This window comes from Saimiri boliviensis, chromosome 9 (assembly GCF_048565385.1).
Source record: "Saimiri boliviensis isolate mSaiBol1 chromosome 9, mSaiBol1.pri, whole genome shotgun sequence".
Classification (NCBI taxonomy): domain Eukaryota; kingdom Metazoa; phylum Chordata; class Mammalia; order Primates; family Cebidae; genus Saimiri; species Saimiri boliviensis.
The window spans coordinates 55,713,073-55,730,448 of NC_133457.1; the positions used below are offsets into that span (position 1 = coordinate 55,713,073).

General features: G+C 35.0%; 1 protein-coding gene across 7 annotated transcripts in view; it reads left to right on the forward strand.

Annotated features, from left to right (window-relative positions):
• The window catches only part of PLSCR4 (phospholipid scramblase 4), a 110,265-nt gene that overhangs the window by 74,221 nt on the left and 18,668 nt on the right, over positions 1 to 17,376 (forward strand). For 6 of the 7 annotated variants that reach the window (XM_074405913.1, XM_074405911.1, XM_074405912.1 and 3 more), the window contains exons 5-9: positions 3,765 to 3,807; positions 4,805 to 5,031; positions 7,806 to 7,967; positions 9,339 to 9,497; positions 10,163 to 15,151. In XM_074405913.1, coding sequence (XP_074262014.1) covers positions 3,765 to 3,807; positions 4,805 to 5,031; positions 7,806 to 7,967; positions 9,339 to 9,497; positions 10,163 to 10,207 — 636 coding nt within the window. In that variant the 3' untranslated portion in view covers positions 10,208 to 15,151. Of the gene's footprint in view, positions 1 to 3,764; positions 3,808 to 4,804; positions 5,032 to 7,805; positions 7,968 to 9,338; positions 9,498 to 10,162; positions 15,152 to 17,376 lie in introns of those variants that run through there. The other variant, XM_074405916.1, reaches the window with a different exon arrangement.

Genomic DNA, 17,376 nt, shown 5'->3' on the forward strand with positions numbered 1-17,376 from the left:
CCCTAGTCTTTTTGAGATCTCACGTAAATATTACATGAATCTTTATCAAGATGACCAAGAGTAGGCCAGGCGAAGGCATGGTGGCTGACACCTGTAATCTCAGGACTTTGGGAGGTCAAGGCAGGCGGATCACGAGGTCAGGAGATCGAGACCATCCTAGCTAACACAGTGAAACCCAGTCTCTACTAAAAATACAAAAATTAGCCAGATGTGGTGGTACATGCCTGTAGTCCCAACTACTTGGGAGACTGAGGCAGGAGAATCTCTTGAACCCGGGAGGTGGAGGTTGCAGTGAGCTGAGATTACACCGCTGCACTCCAGTCTGGGTGACAGAGAAAGACTCTGTCTCAAAAAACAAAACAACAACAACAACAAAAACCAAAAAAACCCAAATAAAACAAACAAACAAAAAAGATTACCAAGAGTCCTAAAACATCAAAATTAGCCCAATTATATTATTTCCAGAATCTTGGCTCTGCCAGTGACTTTACCAATTTGTCAAATAACTGCCCCTTAGCAGACATATATTATTGAGTTCCAGGGAGGACACAATAATATTGAAATTAGGGCAGTTAATAACCCTGTGATGGCCTCTGAGTGTTCAAGTGAAAGAAACAATTGCACATCTCTCACTGTAAATTTAAAAAGCTGGAAATGATTTAGCTTAATGAGGAAGGCATGTTGAAAGTTGAGATAGGCCAAAAGCTAGTCTTCTTGCACCAGTCAGCCAAGCTGTGAATGCAGCAGAAAAGTTTGTGAAGGAAATTGAAAGTGATATTACTCTAATGAACATATGAATGGGGAAAAGTAAAATAGCCTAATTGCTGATATGGAGAAAGTTTTAGTGGTCTAGGTAGAAGATTATTTAAATCAGTCACAACATTTCCTTAAGCCAAAGCATAATTCAGAGCAAAGCCCTCTCTCTTTTAAATTCCATGAAGGCTGAGGTGCGGAAACTGCAGAAAAAAAAAGTTTGAAGCTAGCAGAGGTTGGCTCACAAGATTTAAGGGAAAAAAGTCACTTTTGTTACGTAAAAGTGCAAGGTGAAGCAGCAAGTCCTGATGTAGAAGCTGCAGTAACTTCTTCAGAAGATCTAGCTATAATAAGATCGTTGATGAAGGTTACTGTACTAAACAACAGATATTTAACGTAGATGAAACAGCCTTCTGTTGGAAGAAGAGGCCATCTAGGAATTTCTTAGCTAAAAAGGAGAAGTCAATGCAAAGGACTTTCTTAGCTAAAAAGGAGAAGTCAATGGAAACAGACTAACTCCCTTGTTAGGGTCTCTTGCAAAACATCACTACTCACTGACAATGCATCTGGTCACTCAAGAGCTCTGATGAAGATGCACCAGGAGATTAATGTTGTTTTAATGCCTGCTAACACAACATCTGTTCTGCAGCCCATGGGTCAAGATGTAATTTCGATTTACAAGTCTTATTGTTTAAAAAATGAATTTTGTTCGGCTGTAGTTTCCATAGATAGAGTGATTTCTCAGATGGATCTGGGCAAAATAAATTGAAAACCATGTGGAAAGGATTCACCATTCTAGATGCCATTCAATAAGGACAGTCATGATTCGCGGGAAGAGGTCAAAATATCAGCATTAACAGGTATTTGAGAGAAGTTGATTGCAGCTTTTGTGGGTGAGTTTGAAGGGTTCAAGATTTCAGTAGAGGAAGTAATTTCAGATATGATGGAAACAGCAAGAGAACAAGAATTTGAAGTGGAACCCGCAGATGTGACTGAATTGCTGCAACTCACGATAAAACTTTGACACATGAGCGGTTGCTTCTTATGGATAAGCAAAGCAAGTGCTTCCTTGAGATGGAATTTACTCCTGGTGAGAATACTGTGATCGTTGTTGAAATGACAAAGGGTTTAGAATACTACATAAGTGTAGTTGATGAAGCAGAGGACTGACTCCAATTTTGAAAGAAGTTCTACTGTGGTAAAATATTAAAGAACATCGTGTGCTACAGGAAAATCTTTCATGCAGAGAAGAGTCAGTCAATTCATATGTCAGACTTCACCATCTTTTGTTATGAAATTGCTACAGCCACCCCAGGCTTCAGGGATCACAACCCTGATGAGTTAGCAGTCATTAACATAGAGACAAGACCCTCCACCAGCAAGAGGATTATGACTAGCTGAAATCTCAGATGATTGTTAGCAGTTTTTAGCAATAAAGTTTTTAAAAATTAAGATATGTACTTGTTTTGGACTTAATACTCTTACACACTCTGTATAGTATAGTTAATGTAAACATAATTTTATGTTCAGTAAGAAAACATTCATGTGACTCACTTTCTTGCAATATTTGCTTTATTGCATTGGTCTGGAACCTGACTTGTATTATTTCCAGAGTATGCCTGTAGTTAATATTTTTACTTTTCACTTCTAGAGTTTAATACCCTAGATTTCTAAAATGGACTACAAACCATTTTAGTAGACACTTTGAGTATTTTATGAGGCATGATTAGGTCTCCTTATGTAATTGTGTTTTAATACAAGAAAAAGTTCTTAATTGAGAATTGATTATGCCCTTTGTACCCTCCTGTAATTAATCACACCATAAAACATTCATGTTTAGTTATGTTATTTTAATTTCATGTTATTACTGCATTTGTATATTTTTCATTAATTAATGTATTTAACTAATGTTTGGTAAAATATGACACTTCAGGCAGTGTTCTGGACCTAGGGATTAGGAATTGTCTAATGGTCTAAATCAGGCGTCCCCAAACTTTTTACACAGGGGGCCAGTTCACCGTCCCTCAGACCGTTGGAGGGCCGCCACATACTGTGCTCCTCTCACTGACCACCAATGAAAGAGGTGCTCCTTCCTGAAGTGCGGCGGGGCGGGGGGGCTGGATAAATGGCCTCAGGGGGCCGCATGCAGCCCGCGGGCCGTAGTTTGGGGACGCCTGGTCTAAATGATGTAAAACGATACATGTGATCAGTGTGTCCTCAGAAGATAAGATTTTTTATCTTCTGCTAGAATGTTCTCACATGTAACAGATAATGTGCCCATCAAACTGCTGATCTTTAGAATGATTTCTAAGATACAAATTTCTCAAATGGTATACCCAGCCATCCTTTTCATGGATTGCCATATAAGGATTATTCCTCTCTCTTCCCCTAATCCTATTCACATGCTTCCTGCCAGTATAGACTCTTCCCTTATTAAATTGTGCACTTGGGGAAGAGCCTGGCATTTATAGATCATGTGAATGTGAGTGAGTGTATAAACCTCTGCTAGAGGTACCTGTAAAATAATATAAAATGGGATACTCCATGTGAGGCTCATCCTGGCTTGTTTGTTCTTTGTAAGCCACTGAGAGACTTACCTTCTCTATTGCTGGTCCATGTTAATCGTTCTTAACTTCCTAAACAACTCCAGGCTATGAATGACATGTAAAGAGACCAGTGAGTAGGAACTAATGTAGGAACAATCTATAAGAACAGCTTCTTCTGATGTGATTACTATAGCAAGTAGATGATGTTGTTTTCTGATATAGCAGACAACTTTTTAAAAGTGGTATTGAAAAAGTGTTTTTCTAATATGGACAGCTCACTAATATCCATCTGATCAGAGGCAGATAAGCTAATTTCAGTCGGTAATTTTTTTTTATTCCATTGACTTTAAAAATAGATTCTGGTATTAAGTGATATATTTTAATATCTATTTCATCAGTTTCTTTTCCAATGGTATTTTAACTCTGTGATTTCTATCTTCTAATTGCTTTGTTTTATTCCAACAGTTGGACAACATACATGTTCTTCAGCATTTTGAGCCTCTGGAAAGTATGTACAATTTTTATAGTCCTCAGCAGTATTTTAATCAGATGGAAATTTGCATTATCCAGTACCTAGTTCTTTCTTTATATTAATCATTTTTTAATCGTTCAAAGAAAAAAAACTGCTCTATTAGCTGATCTTCAAGAAAGTAATAAAGTAAATTATTTTGTATAATTTTGTCCTTCTATACATCACATAATTATAAACTCTTATATTTGAAAAGGGCTCACATTTTATCGGGTTGATAGCATCCACTTTACTCATTGTTCCTACTCCACATTTACCTTTCAAAGATGAGTAAAAAAAGGAGCCAAGAGACTAAATGAGTTAGCCAGAGACACCACAGTCAGCTAATCACTGCCAGAGCTGGAAATAGAATTTAAACCACAGTCAGCTAATCAGTGGCAGAGCTGGAAATAGAATCCAAATCTGCTGAATCGTAGTCCAGTGCCCTTGCTTTGGAAGTAAGTAGAAAAGATCACAATCAAAATGATGCCTGTTCTCAGCTCATCCTTCAGGATTACTGACCCTCATTAAACCAATTGTGCACATTCATTTGGCCACCACATAGGACTTTAACTTTTCTTGGTTTGTTTCTTGCTTGTAATAAGTAATGATCCTGCTCCTCCCAGTATGTTTCATGAACTGATTAATTAATGGTCAAATGTATAATTTCTTTTTAATGGTTTTATAATTTAAGTTTTCTGAATTCAGATACTCCAGGAATTGAAACAACAGGATTGTTTCATCTTTGCTTTTATGTAGAAAATGTTTTTAACATTTACACTGAACTTCTTAAAAGAAATGTTTTAAATTTTCACAGTTGCTTAAATACTTTTAGATAATATGATTTTGGGGGTACTCTAATCAATTCTACATATTTCACCTGAAACTTTAAGAAGGCTATTTTGCTTTAAGCCCTTAAGAAATCCTAAACAAGGACTTTCTGAGACCAGTTTTAAGTATTTCTAATTTAAGATGACTTTCTCATTTTATTTTTTAGTGATGACACATTTCGAAACTAATAATAGATATGATATTAAAAACAACTCAGACCAGATGGTTTACATTGTAACTGAAGACACAGATGACTTTACCAGGAATGCCTATCGGACACTAAGGCCCTTCGTCCTCCGGGTCACTGATTGTATGGGCAGAGAAATCATGACAATGCAGAGACCCTTCAGATGTACCTGCTGTTGCTTCTGTTGCCCGTCTGCCAGACAAGAGGTCAGAGAATGGAAATTTCATCCACAGTTTGCTTCAATCCTACTCTTCACGGCACAGTGTGGTCCAGGGATTTTCCCTGGCCCTGCCAGCCAGAATGAAAGAAGATAGTGGGGAGGGAGGACACCATAATATCTCACCTAAGGAAAATCATACAGGATCTTTTCTTTTTGGTTACTGCTTTTTAGTGCTTAAATAAGTGGATCAGGCACAATCAGGGTTGTGTAGTCAATAATTATGATTCCATCAGTTGTGTCTGTTTAATCAGTTGTGTCTGTTTAATCAGAAATCTACCACATTTATCTAACTCTATCAACATATCATCAGATAAACTAATGCTAAATATAAACACTTACTTTTAGAATTGGAAGAGACTTAATACCTTTAGGGTACCCATCATAACCCATACATTGTTACAGATAAAGAGTGGCTCAAAATGACTAAGGACAAGGCTGGAACTAGAATGCAGGTGTGCTGAGTTACAGTGTGGTTACTCATTATCTGTGCAGTTCTAAGAAAGTTATCTGCTGCAGGGAAAAGAAAAGCAGTTTTGGAGAGAAACCAACCAGAGTCTGAATTCTATATATGCCACCTACTTAAATCTGTACAATTTAATTAACCTGTTTGAGCCTTAGTGTTCTTCTACATACACTGGGTAGTACAATACATCATCAGATTACTGGAATACTTAAATGATCTTTTAAATAACATCCTTACTAAATGTTAATTTTTACAACATTCTCTGGGCCTTATTTACCTCTAAAATGGAAATATTAATAGTATCTATCGGATAGGATGATCATTTTAAGGATTAAGTCAATTCCTCACACATTTCCTAGCAAATAATATAGTACTCAATGAATATTTTCTATTGTTTCCAGATATCTTACTTCTTTGTTATTATTGTCTTTGTGATAACAGCCTTATATCTGAAGTGAATATCTACTTATTATCCTTGATCCTTCTGGATATAGTAGGCATTTTCCTTCATGTTTGTGAATTAGTTTTTTTAAATCAAAACCTAAAAATACAGCCTTCTGAAATTATAAAAAGCCAGAATAAAGTAAACCAAATCAAATTTACAGGACAGGGTGGTTTACACCTGCAATTCCAGCACTTCGAGAGGCTAAGGTGGGAGGATCACTTGAGGCTAGGAGGTTGGGCAACATAGCGTCTCTACAAAAAAAGAAATTAAAAAAAATTAGCCAGTCCTAGTGATGTGTGTCTGTGGTCCCAGCTGCTTGGGTGACTAAGGTGGGAGGATCATTTAAACCTAAGGATGTTGCGGCTGCAGTGACCTATGATTGCACCACTGCATTTCAGCCTGGGTGACAGAGCAAGAACCTTAGTCCTGAAAAAAACTGCAAGCCTAGTCCAATTTATAACACTTTTGTCTCATAACTTTAGTCAGGTTTTTTCTTCAGATTTCTCCAGTTTTACTTGTATTGATTTGTGTGTGTGTGTGTGTGTGTGTGTGTGTGTGTGTGTGTGTAAACATTGAGTTTATGCAGTTTTATACTTTGTATAGATTTGTATTTCCATCAGCACAATACAAATACCAAACAGTTCCATCATCACAAAAATCCTCCTTTATTACCACATCTGACTTCCTCCCTCCTCTTTATCCCTAGCCCCTAGTAACCACTAATCTGTTCTCTATTTTTACAATTTTGTCATTTCAAGAATGTTATTTAAACAGAATCATATGTCATATAACTTTTCAGGACTGGTCTTTTTCACCCACGGTAATTACCTGGAGATTCATACAAGTTTTTACATATATCACTAGTTCATTTTTTTTAATGGCTCACTAGTATAGTATGGTATGAAGTTTTTAAGGAATTTATTTTTATACATTTTGATTTTTATCTCATGGGTTTAAACTTATATGAGATAGTTCTATAATACTCTCAAATTTATATATTTTTATATAGGTGTGAATTTATGCATATGAACAATAGTACCTTAATTTAACAATTTATGAAGCTGTGTAGTCCCGTTCCATGTCCTGGGTAATCCTTTCCCCAAATTCTTATGAAAGTACATGTAACATCAGAGAAATAGTCAATAGAACTTTCACTTTGGGCTCTTATCAAATAATTTAATCTTTATCACTCATTATTATTAAATAGGAAGATCTTAATTCTTCACAAAATAATATTGTTGAAGATAAATAGCTAAAAACAGAATAGTGGACAATATTTTAACACTTTAAAAAAGTGGCTTTATAAACCCATACACACATTTTGTTTTTTTCACAATATACAATTTTCAAAATGCCTCTTTTCTCTTTTGTTTTCTGTTATACTTGTTATGTCAGAGATTTGATTTTACCTAACTTCAAATCTAAAAAGTCAACTTGTTACTGTTTCATAGATTGAATCAGAAGAAATGAGACTCCTAGGAAGGAGACAGAGGACCTTTTACAACACAGCAGGCAGCCTAAGTGTGTAGGTTTCCCTCATCCCCAAGTTCTGCGGTTGACTTGGAGGAGCCCAGGCAAGGCTGTTTACGCAGCTTACGAACACTAAGCTTGGACAACTGGCCATTATATAACAAGCAATAATGAAGCCTGCTGTTTGTCTCAGAGGAAACATGATCTCATCCCTTAAAGCTTCTCACTGAAATATAACCCAAAGAACGGCCTGGGTAAAATGGAAGGCTATCATTCCCAACATAATTTCCCTGCTCTTTGAATGAGTAAGGACACATCTAGGTTATGTATGCGTGTATGTATGCATGCAGCATCCTAACTTCTGTCACTGTTTTATTTGCAGCTGGAGGTGCAGTGTCCTCCTGGCGTCACCCTTGGCTTTGTTGCAGAACACTGGAACCTGTGCAGGGCAGTGTACAGCATCCAAAATGAGAAGAAAGAAAATGTGATGAGAGTGCGTGGGCCATGCTCAACCTATGGCTGTGGTTCAGATTCTGTTTTTGAGGTAAAACTATTTAAAAATAAGATTTCTGACATTTTTCCTATTCATACCTAACAGGCCATGGAAAGATCTGGTTGTAGATGATTTCTGTTTTCATTTGAGTGAATAATGTAGTTTGAGGAAAGAGTTAATTAACCAGTTGACATCAAAAGATTTTAAAATTATTGTTAGTGGATTGTTTGAGTTTTCCAAAGTGAGAGCTTTTTTATGATTTCAGTGTTTGACAAAAATAAAATGAAATCTTTAAAACATTAAATGTTCTGAGAGTAAATAGCTTGACCTAATTTATTTATTCTATTGTTGGCTATTTGTAATTAACCTTTTTTTTTTTTCCCATAGACTTCCAGGATAGGAATATAGGCTGTAAGTAATGCAAGGGCCCAACATATCACAGAACATATCAAGTACTTCTAAGGCTGTGAAAATAGTTATTTGCAGAATACAAGTTTGCCAGCATCCTCAAGAAATAGGATAACACTAATAACATGGATAAAACTTATAATAGTTATAACAGGTTTTCAATAAAAAGAAAAATTATTTTGTTTTGCCTTTGTCTCACTGGCTACAAAATGTTTGTTCATTTACCCTGCAAGTCTGATAAAGGAAATTCCTAGAAATATTTCCTAGGCTTCTTAAAGAATATTTTTTGAATGCCTTGCAATTAGGCAAGACTCATCTTCAAAACTTCTTGTTCATATGTTTCCTATGATACTCAAGAAACTTTCCTTAGTTCTTATTTTATATCACTATATCATTAAGCATTGCTTATTCATTAAAAGTCCAATGTAGATAAGCCAAATTGCTAGGACAGTGTGTGTGTGTGATCATTCCCATTGGGCCAAGTGACATTAGAAGTTAGTATTTGGCTATTTTCCCTGTGGCAAGTGCCAGGTTTCCCCTTTTAGAAACTGAAGTCCTTTGGTATCTGGCCATTTATTAAGAAGACAAGGTGGATTTGCTTCACAAAAACGTAAGTGATGTGAAGTACACAGTATTTGTTTCCTGGGATTTGCTCGTAGGTTTCTCTAGATTGGTAGTGATCCTCTCCCAATTCCCACCCTTTGCTATATTGAGAAGAATATCATAATCAGTTCAAATCATACCTCCTCTTAAAAGGTCCCTTAATAACTCATTCAAAGATGAAAAAAGAGCAGTAAACTGAGAATTTTAAGATAAACCCTGCTCAGTTATTAACCAGTTGCAAGGCACCTAACCCTTTTTTGCCATTGTTTTCTCATTTCAAATTGGATAATTACCATAGTCTTTTTCTGCATTGGTATTTATGCTATCTCAGTGTAAACTGATAAGCAGAACACTAGAACATGTGCTTCAGTGCATTTCCATCGTCATAAAGGCACATTCTTGTCATTCCAGGTCAAATCCCTTGATGGTGTATCCAACATCGGCAGTATTATCCGGAAGTGGAATGGTTTGCTGTCAGCAATGGCAGATGCTGACCATTTTGACATTCACTTCCCATTAGACCTGGATGTGAAGATGAAAGCCATGATTTTTGGAGCTTGCTTCCTCATTGTAAGCCTTTTATTTTTGAGTTATCCTGAGAGAATTGTTCTTTCTGTGGAGAAGCAGTATAGTGTAGTAAAAGAATAAGCCCTGAAACTAAGCCAACTCATCTCTGTGTCACTTACTAGTTACATGTTTTATAAAGTATTTAACACTTGTTAGCCTCAGTTTCCTCATCTGTAAAATGGAGATTAAAAAAACTATATTTTTCCAGGTTATGAATATTAGCTGTCATGAGTAAAATGACCAGGAGAGTGCTTAGATGACATTAAGTATCCAATGGGTATAACTGTCATCATTGCATGCTGTCACTCTCACTACTTAAAAATGCCTAGCCTATGATTTCTTAATGAACTAATTCTAAAGTAGATGCCCTTTCCCTCCTTCCTTTCTGCCTGTCAGTGTACTCCTTGGGGTTGTCCAACCTTTCAATTATGAAGTTTTTCCTCTTTTTTAATGATGAAATTCAGTTACTGGGTACTTTAAATGGAAAACTAACAATTCCAAATTTGTTACTGCTGCTTTTCACAATAGATCCTCTTCATAAATGTTTCCCTAGATTTATTTATTTTAACTGGAATCTGGGAATCGCTTAATAAATTACAAAGGATAATACTACATGCATTATACCTAATTACCGATATATCTACATATAATTCTTTTTCCAATTTCAGGACTTCATGTATTTTGAAAGATCTCCACCACAACCTTCAAGATAGAGAAACACAGCAAGCCATCAACTATGGTTAATTTTGAAAAATTGAAAAGTTGGTTTGGGCTTACAGTCAACACTCAATTATTTGCAAGTGTATTTCTTTGCTTTGCAGAGTACTTTATTGGTTGTTCACTTTGACAGCTGAGAGTGTGCTTGCAAGAACACAATCTGAAAGTGTGTTTCAATTGAGTGTCTCTCTGGTAGAATAGGAGTTCATCCTGAAAAGCTATGACTCATTAACCCAGTAAACGTCTATAAAGTAAGCTTAAAAACTTATAAGCATGAGATAAGGGAAAATGAATCCCAGAGTTCTCATATTAATAGGCAGTGAAATAATAAGGCTTTTTAGAGCAAACGTTGCTGGGATAAAATAACGTTTTAGGATAAAATAACGTTGCTAGGATAGAAATCTCTAACCCTTTCCTACCTTTCCGCTCCACCAACACGTGCTCATATTGAAGACAAACTTGTTTCCATGTGAAAAGAATGTTAGTCTTCATTGTTAAAAACAAAAAGGCAGACAAATTATTATGTTTTCTTGCACTCAGAAGGTACTACTTGTACATGTGTATCAAAACCACATTCTGCAAAATTTTTGAAGGTTTCAGTGGGAAATTTGATTTTATTACAAAATAAAACATGGGTTTTTTTTTTTAATGTTAAGGTTTATATATTCCATGCCTGTTTTCTCATTCACTGGCATGGATGATCAGGAGCTGCCTATATATGAAGGCAGAATCAGATTATCAGGAAAGGAGCTGACCAGGGCCACAGCCAATCAAGAATGCTGAGCAACTTAGAGACATTGATGTCATTATATGAAGTTTGTATTTAATGCATTTATACATTATGTATTTGTACATTTAATTCATAACCCCTCTTGGCCACAGATGCCTTATATATAAAATATGTTGCCAAATCTCTAAGATTGCCTAGTACACCTTCATATCTCATCTGGTATGATACAGAAGAGATTTTTGTTTTTGTTTTCGTTGTTTTTCAAGAAGGTCTTTGGTGATCACCATGCTGTTCTAATAGGAAGAACTGGAGTTAAGTTTTTAAATTTGGAAGTGTGACATTTTATGTAGCACTTAATGCTTTATAAAATAAAAAGTGAAAGCTACAAATGCCAGCACAGCTAATACTGCATTGCTTCTTTTTATTTACATGATAGATAAATACGTATCTACACAGAGTAATGATAAAAATACAGCAAACATTCTATTTCTCTGATCTACAGCATCCCAGTAAGTGATATGTAGGACCAATAATAACTTTTCAATTACACATTTTTGTGTTAACTAATTAAAGCATAGTGTATAAGTGAATACACTCTGATTAACTTCCTTCTTTCACATTTTACTTTTCTACCTGCACATGAACTGCATTTTTTCAACACAGTCAGTATGTAGGATGGGGTGTATTCTTCTTCTGCTCCTTATTAAATAAAGAAAGCCTAAGTGTTCTTAGACAGGGTTATTCTGAGATGAGTGCCTTAACCTACAGTTCATTTTTCAATGAAAGAAAGGTGCTTCGTTTTTTAAATTATATTTCTCTTTTCAGGGTAAAAGTTGTTTTGCTGAGTTTTTTGTAATGCTCATTTTTACATGCTGCTACTAGCTTTTTTTTTTTTTTAACAAGTTGCTGCTTTCTAAAACATTAATTGCCTTATATTTGAAAGTGCCATTGCAATCATATATATTTCCTATGACATATGTATTTCCTATGACAATGTCTGATATTTAAATAGAAAACCAGACAAACAATATTCAGAAAGTTTAACCATATAAACTTTTTATTTTTCACTTGCCTAAATCCCTATATTCCAAGACCTGCTGCATCATAATAAATATGTCTATATATATTTAGCATAAGATGTGATACTTTAAATTTCTTTTTAAAAAATGTATTTGTGTCTCTTAGAGTTAAAATTTTCTCTTTCTTTATAAAATATTATCGAATGTCATAGTTTTAATACAATTCACATAATTTCTATATTTCTTAATGATATTTTATTGTATAAAACTATCAGGTTGATTAAAAACAAATTATCTGAAATTTGTGCTTTTATGCTTTTTCATATTGTTTATGGTTTTTAAATAAATATACAATGGTTAGTAGTAAAACACTGTTTTATTTTTTAACTTTGAATCTTCAAATACTTTTTTCACAGGGATTCTGAAGTAATTTTTATTGATTATTAGGTTTATTCAGGGCCCTTGCATTCTGATATAAATTTAATACTATTAAAGTCATTTCTGTAGTATTCCTTAGTAGTAACTAGCTCTTTTATATGGCCAAGTTATTTGTAAATGCTTATTTCTAATCCTTTTAAAATACATTTAAATTTCAAGTATAATTTTAGTGTCAGCATATCATTAAGAAAAGTTGCTAGAATTTGTAACCATCAGTGAAGAATGCATTTTAAAATATTTTTTCTAAATGACCAGACTTTCCAGAAATTATACAAAAATCAGGTTGCAAGCCTTATTTAATAGCCTTGTTTTCTAACCAACTAGATACTAAATTAAACGCAGGCATAGACTAGAGTGATTCTAGAGGATGGCATACTGTTCCTGTTGGAGCAGCTGGCTACTTTTCAGTGCTTTTGTCCCCAGTGTTCAAGGTTGGATTTAACAGGTATTGAAAGAAGCAAGCTTGGGAAACCCATAAAAAGTCTGGATCTAATAAACTAATATCAAATTCAGCTATTTGGCTAGTAATAGCTAATGTTAAAAATGGATCTTTTTCCATAGCTTCACAGAATGCACTTCCCGTTTTCCTCTAGGCCTCTTAAATTGTAAATCTCAGAGAAAAGCAGAGTGAAATAGTCCAAAGTAGCCGAAGTGAGGCAGCTTGATATACTATGTGATAACACTTAGCATGGTTAATAATAGCACATGGTAGGCATGTACTCAGTGTCTGCTAAATGAATGAAAATATAGTAAGAGGATATATTTTTGAAATATTTACTATAGTAGTCATAAAACTTTTTCCATCCTCTCCACTATTTCATTCCATCAGCACTTTACTGAACATTTACTAAATTCAGACACTGAGCTATTTCTTAAGGCAGAGAGCAATACAAAGATAAAAAATACATAATTACTACTTTCAGGGACTCAGAGGCTAGTGGGCAAGATAGACTTTTAAACAAACAAAACACACATTTTTGAGGACAGCAATGAACACATGCTGAGTGGAATGTTGGCACACTCAAAGGCCATGTCATTAGCACCATCTCAAATGCTGCATAATGTGTTTTTGTCCCATTTAATGAGACAGTTAAGGCAAACTGATTGTGTCATATGCCCAGAGAAACCTCTTGTTCCTGCTAGAGGTAAGTAAGATGCACTTTATACTACATCTGCAAGCTGAATACATGGTGGCTGCAACTGAAAATGTTAATTTTGCTATTTCATCAAGCAAAGCTGGGATTGATTGCTTATTATGGTAAATCATGAGTACATGACAGTGTCTGGTATATCTAAGATGCTCAATCAATATTGGTGAGTAAATGAAAAAAATTCAGATATGTGTATGATACTGTGTTAGGTGTTCAAGAAGATGGAAAGGAACATGTAGTCTGTCTGCAAGGGTGAAGCAAGTAGACAAACAATTGTAGCACAAAGCTAAGTATTACATAAAATAAATATAGTGTTTTTGTTTGAAAATGTGTATTACTGGATTCTCACAACTATATAATGAGGTAAACATCAATCTCATTTTTCAGAGGAAGAGCAAACCTCATCAAGAGGTGATTGTAACAAGAAGATGAAGTGCTATAAGGAGTTTATTTCCCTGCTATACTTGTAATGAAGGAAAACCAAAGAGTTGGATAAAAGGTGAGATACACGAAAGCTCCTAGAAGAGGGAGAGTAGTAGAGGTGGAACTTAGTTAATGCAGGAAATTTGTACAGCTGCGCAATCTCCAACCAGAACTCTGATGAGGCCAATTGTCCTAATCCTGTGTCCCAGCTGCCCAGAGTAGGTTGGTAGTGAGTGTTTACTAGTGTGTGTAATGAGGGTGGGGAAGGTGCTAGAGCTGGGGTGATGGGAATGCCTTTGCACATAATACCTAAACAAAAGTAAATTGCCAATTATGAAAAACATGTATTGTCCTTAGCTAGCTTAATAGTTGCCCATTAAATTTCTTGCCTTTCTTATTTGTACTGCTTCTCAGCACAGAAGCCAGTTGTGAAATCATGTAATTTGGGGATATATAATTGCTAGCTTTACCCAAAGATTTAATTCTAGGACAGATGGATATGCATCTGAGGCACATATGGAGAAAAAACAACCTAATCACGAGATAGGTGATATAATGCAACTGCCTATAATAACAATAATGATAATGATGAAGATGAAGATGATCAAAAGCAGCCAGCTCTATTTAATGCTTCCTATAAGCCAGCTGCCCTTCCAATCCTAAAGACTTTGTATATATTAACCCATTTAATTATTATAACCCCATGAGATAGATTACTGTAACTGTTCCCATTTTACAAAGTAGAAAATGAAGATTTAGGTGTCTTGCACAAGGCCACTCAGCTAGCTGAGTATCCACAAAGCCATTATTTGATTGCTCAAAGCAATGACAAGCAAAAAGAACAAAGCTGGAGACATTACATTACCTGACTTCAAATTATACTACAAAGCTGTAATAACCAAAACAGCTTAGTACTGGTACGAACTATCCAGAGGCTACACTCTACATTTTTATGCCCTGTTTTTCTTTCATCTCTGTGTAATATTTGATTTCTTTGTCTGTTAACCGGAAATACAGGGAAACAGAAATAGAGAAGAAAGGTGGCATGCTACTTCATCTATTTTCAAATTAGGACTATGGCCAGGAAACCTACGAGACTCCAAGGAAGTCTTGTCTGAGGGTAGCTATCTCCAGAGAGGCTTGCCTTTGCTCCTACTGGTGCCCCAGTGGTGTTACCAGGTGATGACCATTTTTTATATTCTTTCTTCAGTTTGGTGTTTCCCAAGTCATGTATGCATTTCAAATATGAACTCCTAAATGATGTGGACAAATCCTGGTTTATGAATTCTCAGGGAACAAATTTTCCCTACCTGTAGCAGAGGTCAAAATAATCAAGCTTTCTCTTAATTTCTATTTGCCAATGTTTCTCTTTCACTTTTTATACTGGAATGTGTCCCTTTGAAACTTTTCACTTTACTGGGGGTTCTCTTTTCAAATACCAAGCCTTGCCTAAGCCCAGGACCTCACTTCCAGCCTCTTGGTGATGGGTAAAATCAAAGCCCCTTGCTAATAAAGATCGATGACTCCTTTGATTTGAGAAGCCAAAGAAAATGTCAGACTAAGCTTAATAGTTGAAAATTTCCAATTATTTTTTATTTTTGACTTCTGCTAAAATCTTGTACTCTCCCAAAATCTATACTTTGCATCTAAGTGGGTTTTGGTTATATTTTAGTCAGACTTTAGATGTTCTGTGGAAAAAGGATTTTAAGATTATCTAGTTTGCAACGTTGCTAGCAATGTAAGTGACCTATTTTTTTAAACTGCATATAACTTTTACAGTGAACTATTCAGAGAAAAATTCCTTAATATAAATATAACCATATAATTTTGAAATTTGCAACTTACTACTATTTGTTATGCCTAATTTACAACTAAATGTTTGTTTTTCTCTTTGAGATGAATTATTAAGTTCCAGACTCTCTTAAAATGTTTAATATTTCTAGTAGTGTTGCTAAATAAAATACATTCATTTAAAATTCTGCCAGCTCTTCTGTGATCAGGCTTAGGCAGATTTATTTTGGGAAATTATAGGAGCAATCTTTTTAAACAGTTTTGAAAACATGTTGCTCAAATTGTCTTAGCCAACAATCACTAAACATAATTTATGTGAGTTTTAACTTTTTTCATTGTAACAGATAAAAGCAAACATAGTTAAAGATCAGACCATTTTAAAAGCTCTTGATTTTACAGAAATAGACAAGTGGAGAGTGTCAGAGACCAGCGAGTAGAGTGACAAAATATTTCTCTAGCTTTGCTGCCTCTCTCCACTCCACGTGTCAGAAAGCTGAATGAAACAAGCTGCAATAGGGGGCAGCACTAGCTCATGGATCTTTTTTGTTAAACTATGCTCATTTTTTAATCCAAGAATTTGTCAGTACTAATCTATAAATGTTAATGAATAGAATCAGTGTATTTTAAAACTAGAAGAAGTATTAAGGTCCATCTGCTCTACATTCTAATATATAAGGGAAAGAAGTGGGAGAGACACAGGTCATATGTCCAAAATTACATTGAGAATTAATTAGTAATCAAACCAGAACTAAAAATGCAGATTGTCATATTTATCCCAGTTTCTGTGCCACCAAAGCAAGAATTTAGCATAGATTTAAAACATTTAAAGCAACATATTTTGTAACATTGAAATTTTAAGCATGAAAAAATTAAAACCCAGTTTCAAATTATTCTAATGTTCAAAATCTTTTTTTAAGCACATTGGTGTCTACCCCAATAAACCAAATTAATTGCAGAGGTTTTCTAACTATAATGGAGAAATAAAATACTATGTTATCAAAAAAACAAAGACATTTAAAATGTGTATGTCCTGAGAAACAGACTTTTTTTTTATTCCTCCATTCATACACTGATATACCTTTCTCTTCTTCTGTAGTCACCATGCACATCTGAGTTCAATTTCTTTATTAAAATATGTATTTTTGCATTTGTTGTTAAAAACTATTAATTGATAGACTTTCCTGCTTTGAAGAGATGTAATTGTTAGTTAATAAGAGAATGTCAGATGGGCGCAGACAGAATCAAGCCATTATTTCAGTAGGAAAAGGAAAATATGGCTGATGGGCATGGAATACAGTCTGCCCAGATATGACCCAGCCTGCCTACTGACCTGACAGATGACAAGGAATAGACAATGTGGCTGGGGATGTGGGAATATTTTTTCAAAAGTCTGGCAAATCAGATGACAGCTACGAACATCTTTCCTGGCCATGCTAAGGGTCTATTTTGTCCCTTTGAATTACTTAGATATTATTATTTTTTCTGATAGTTATTTCTATTTTTTTTTGTTTGTTGTGTTTGTGTATCTCTATTAATTCTACATGGCTTTATGCATTCTATATGACTTCATGCATTTCTGTTTACAAAGTTTCCACGATATTTGTTTGAGATAT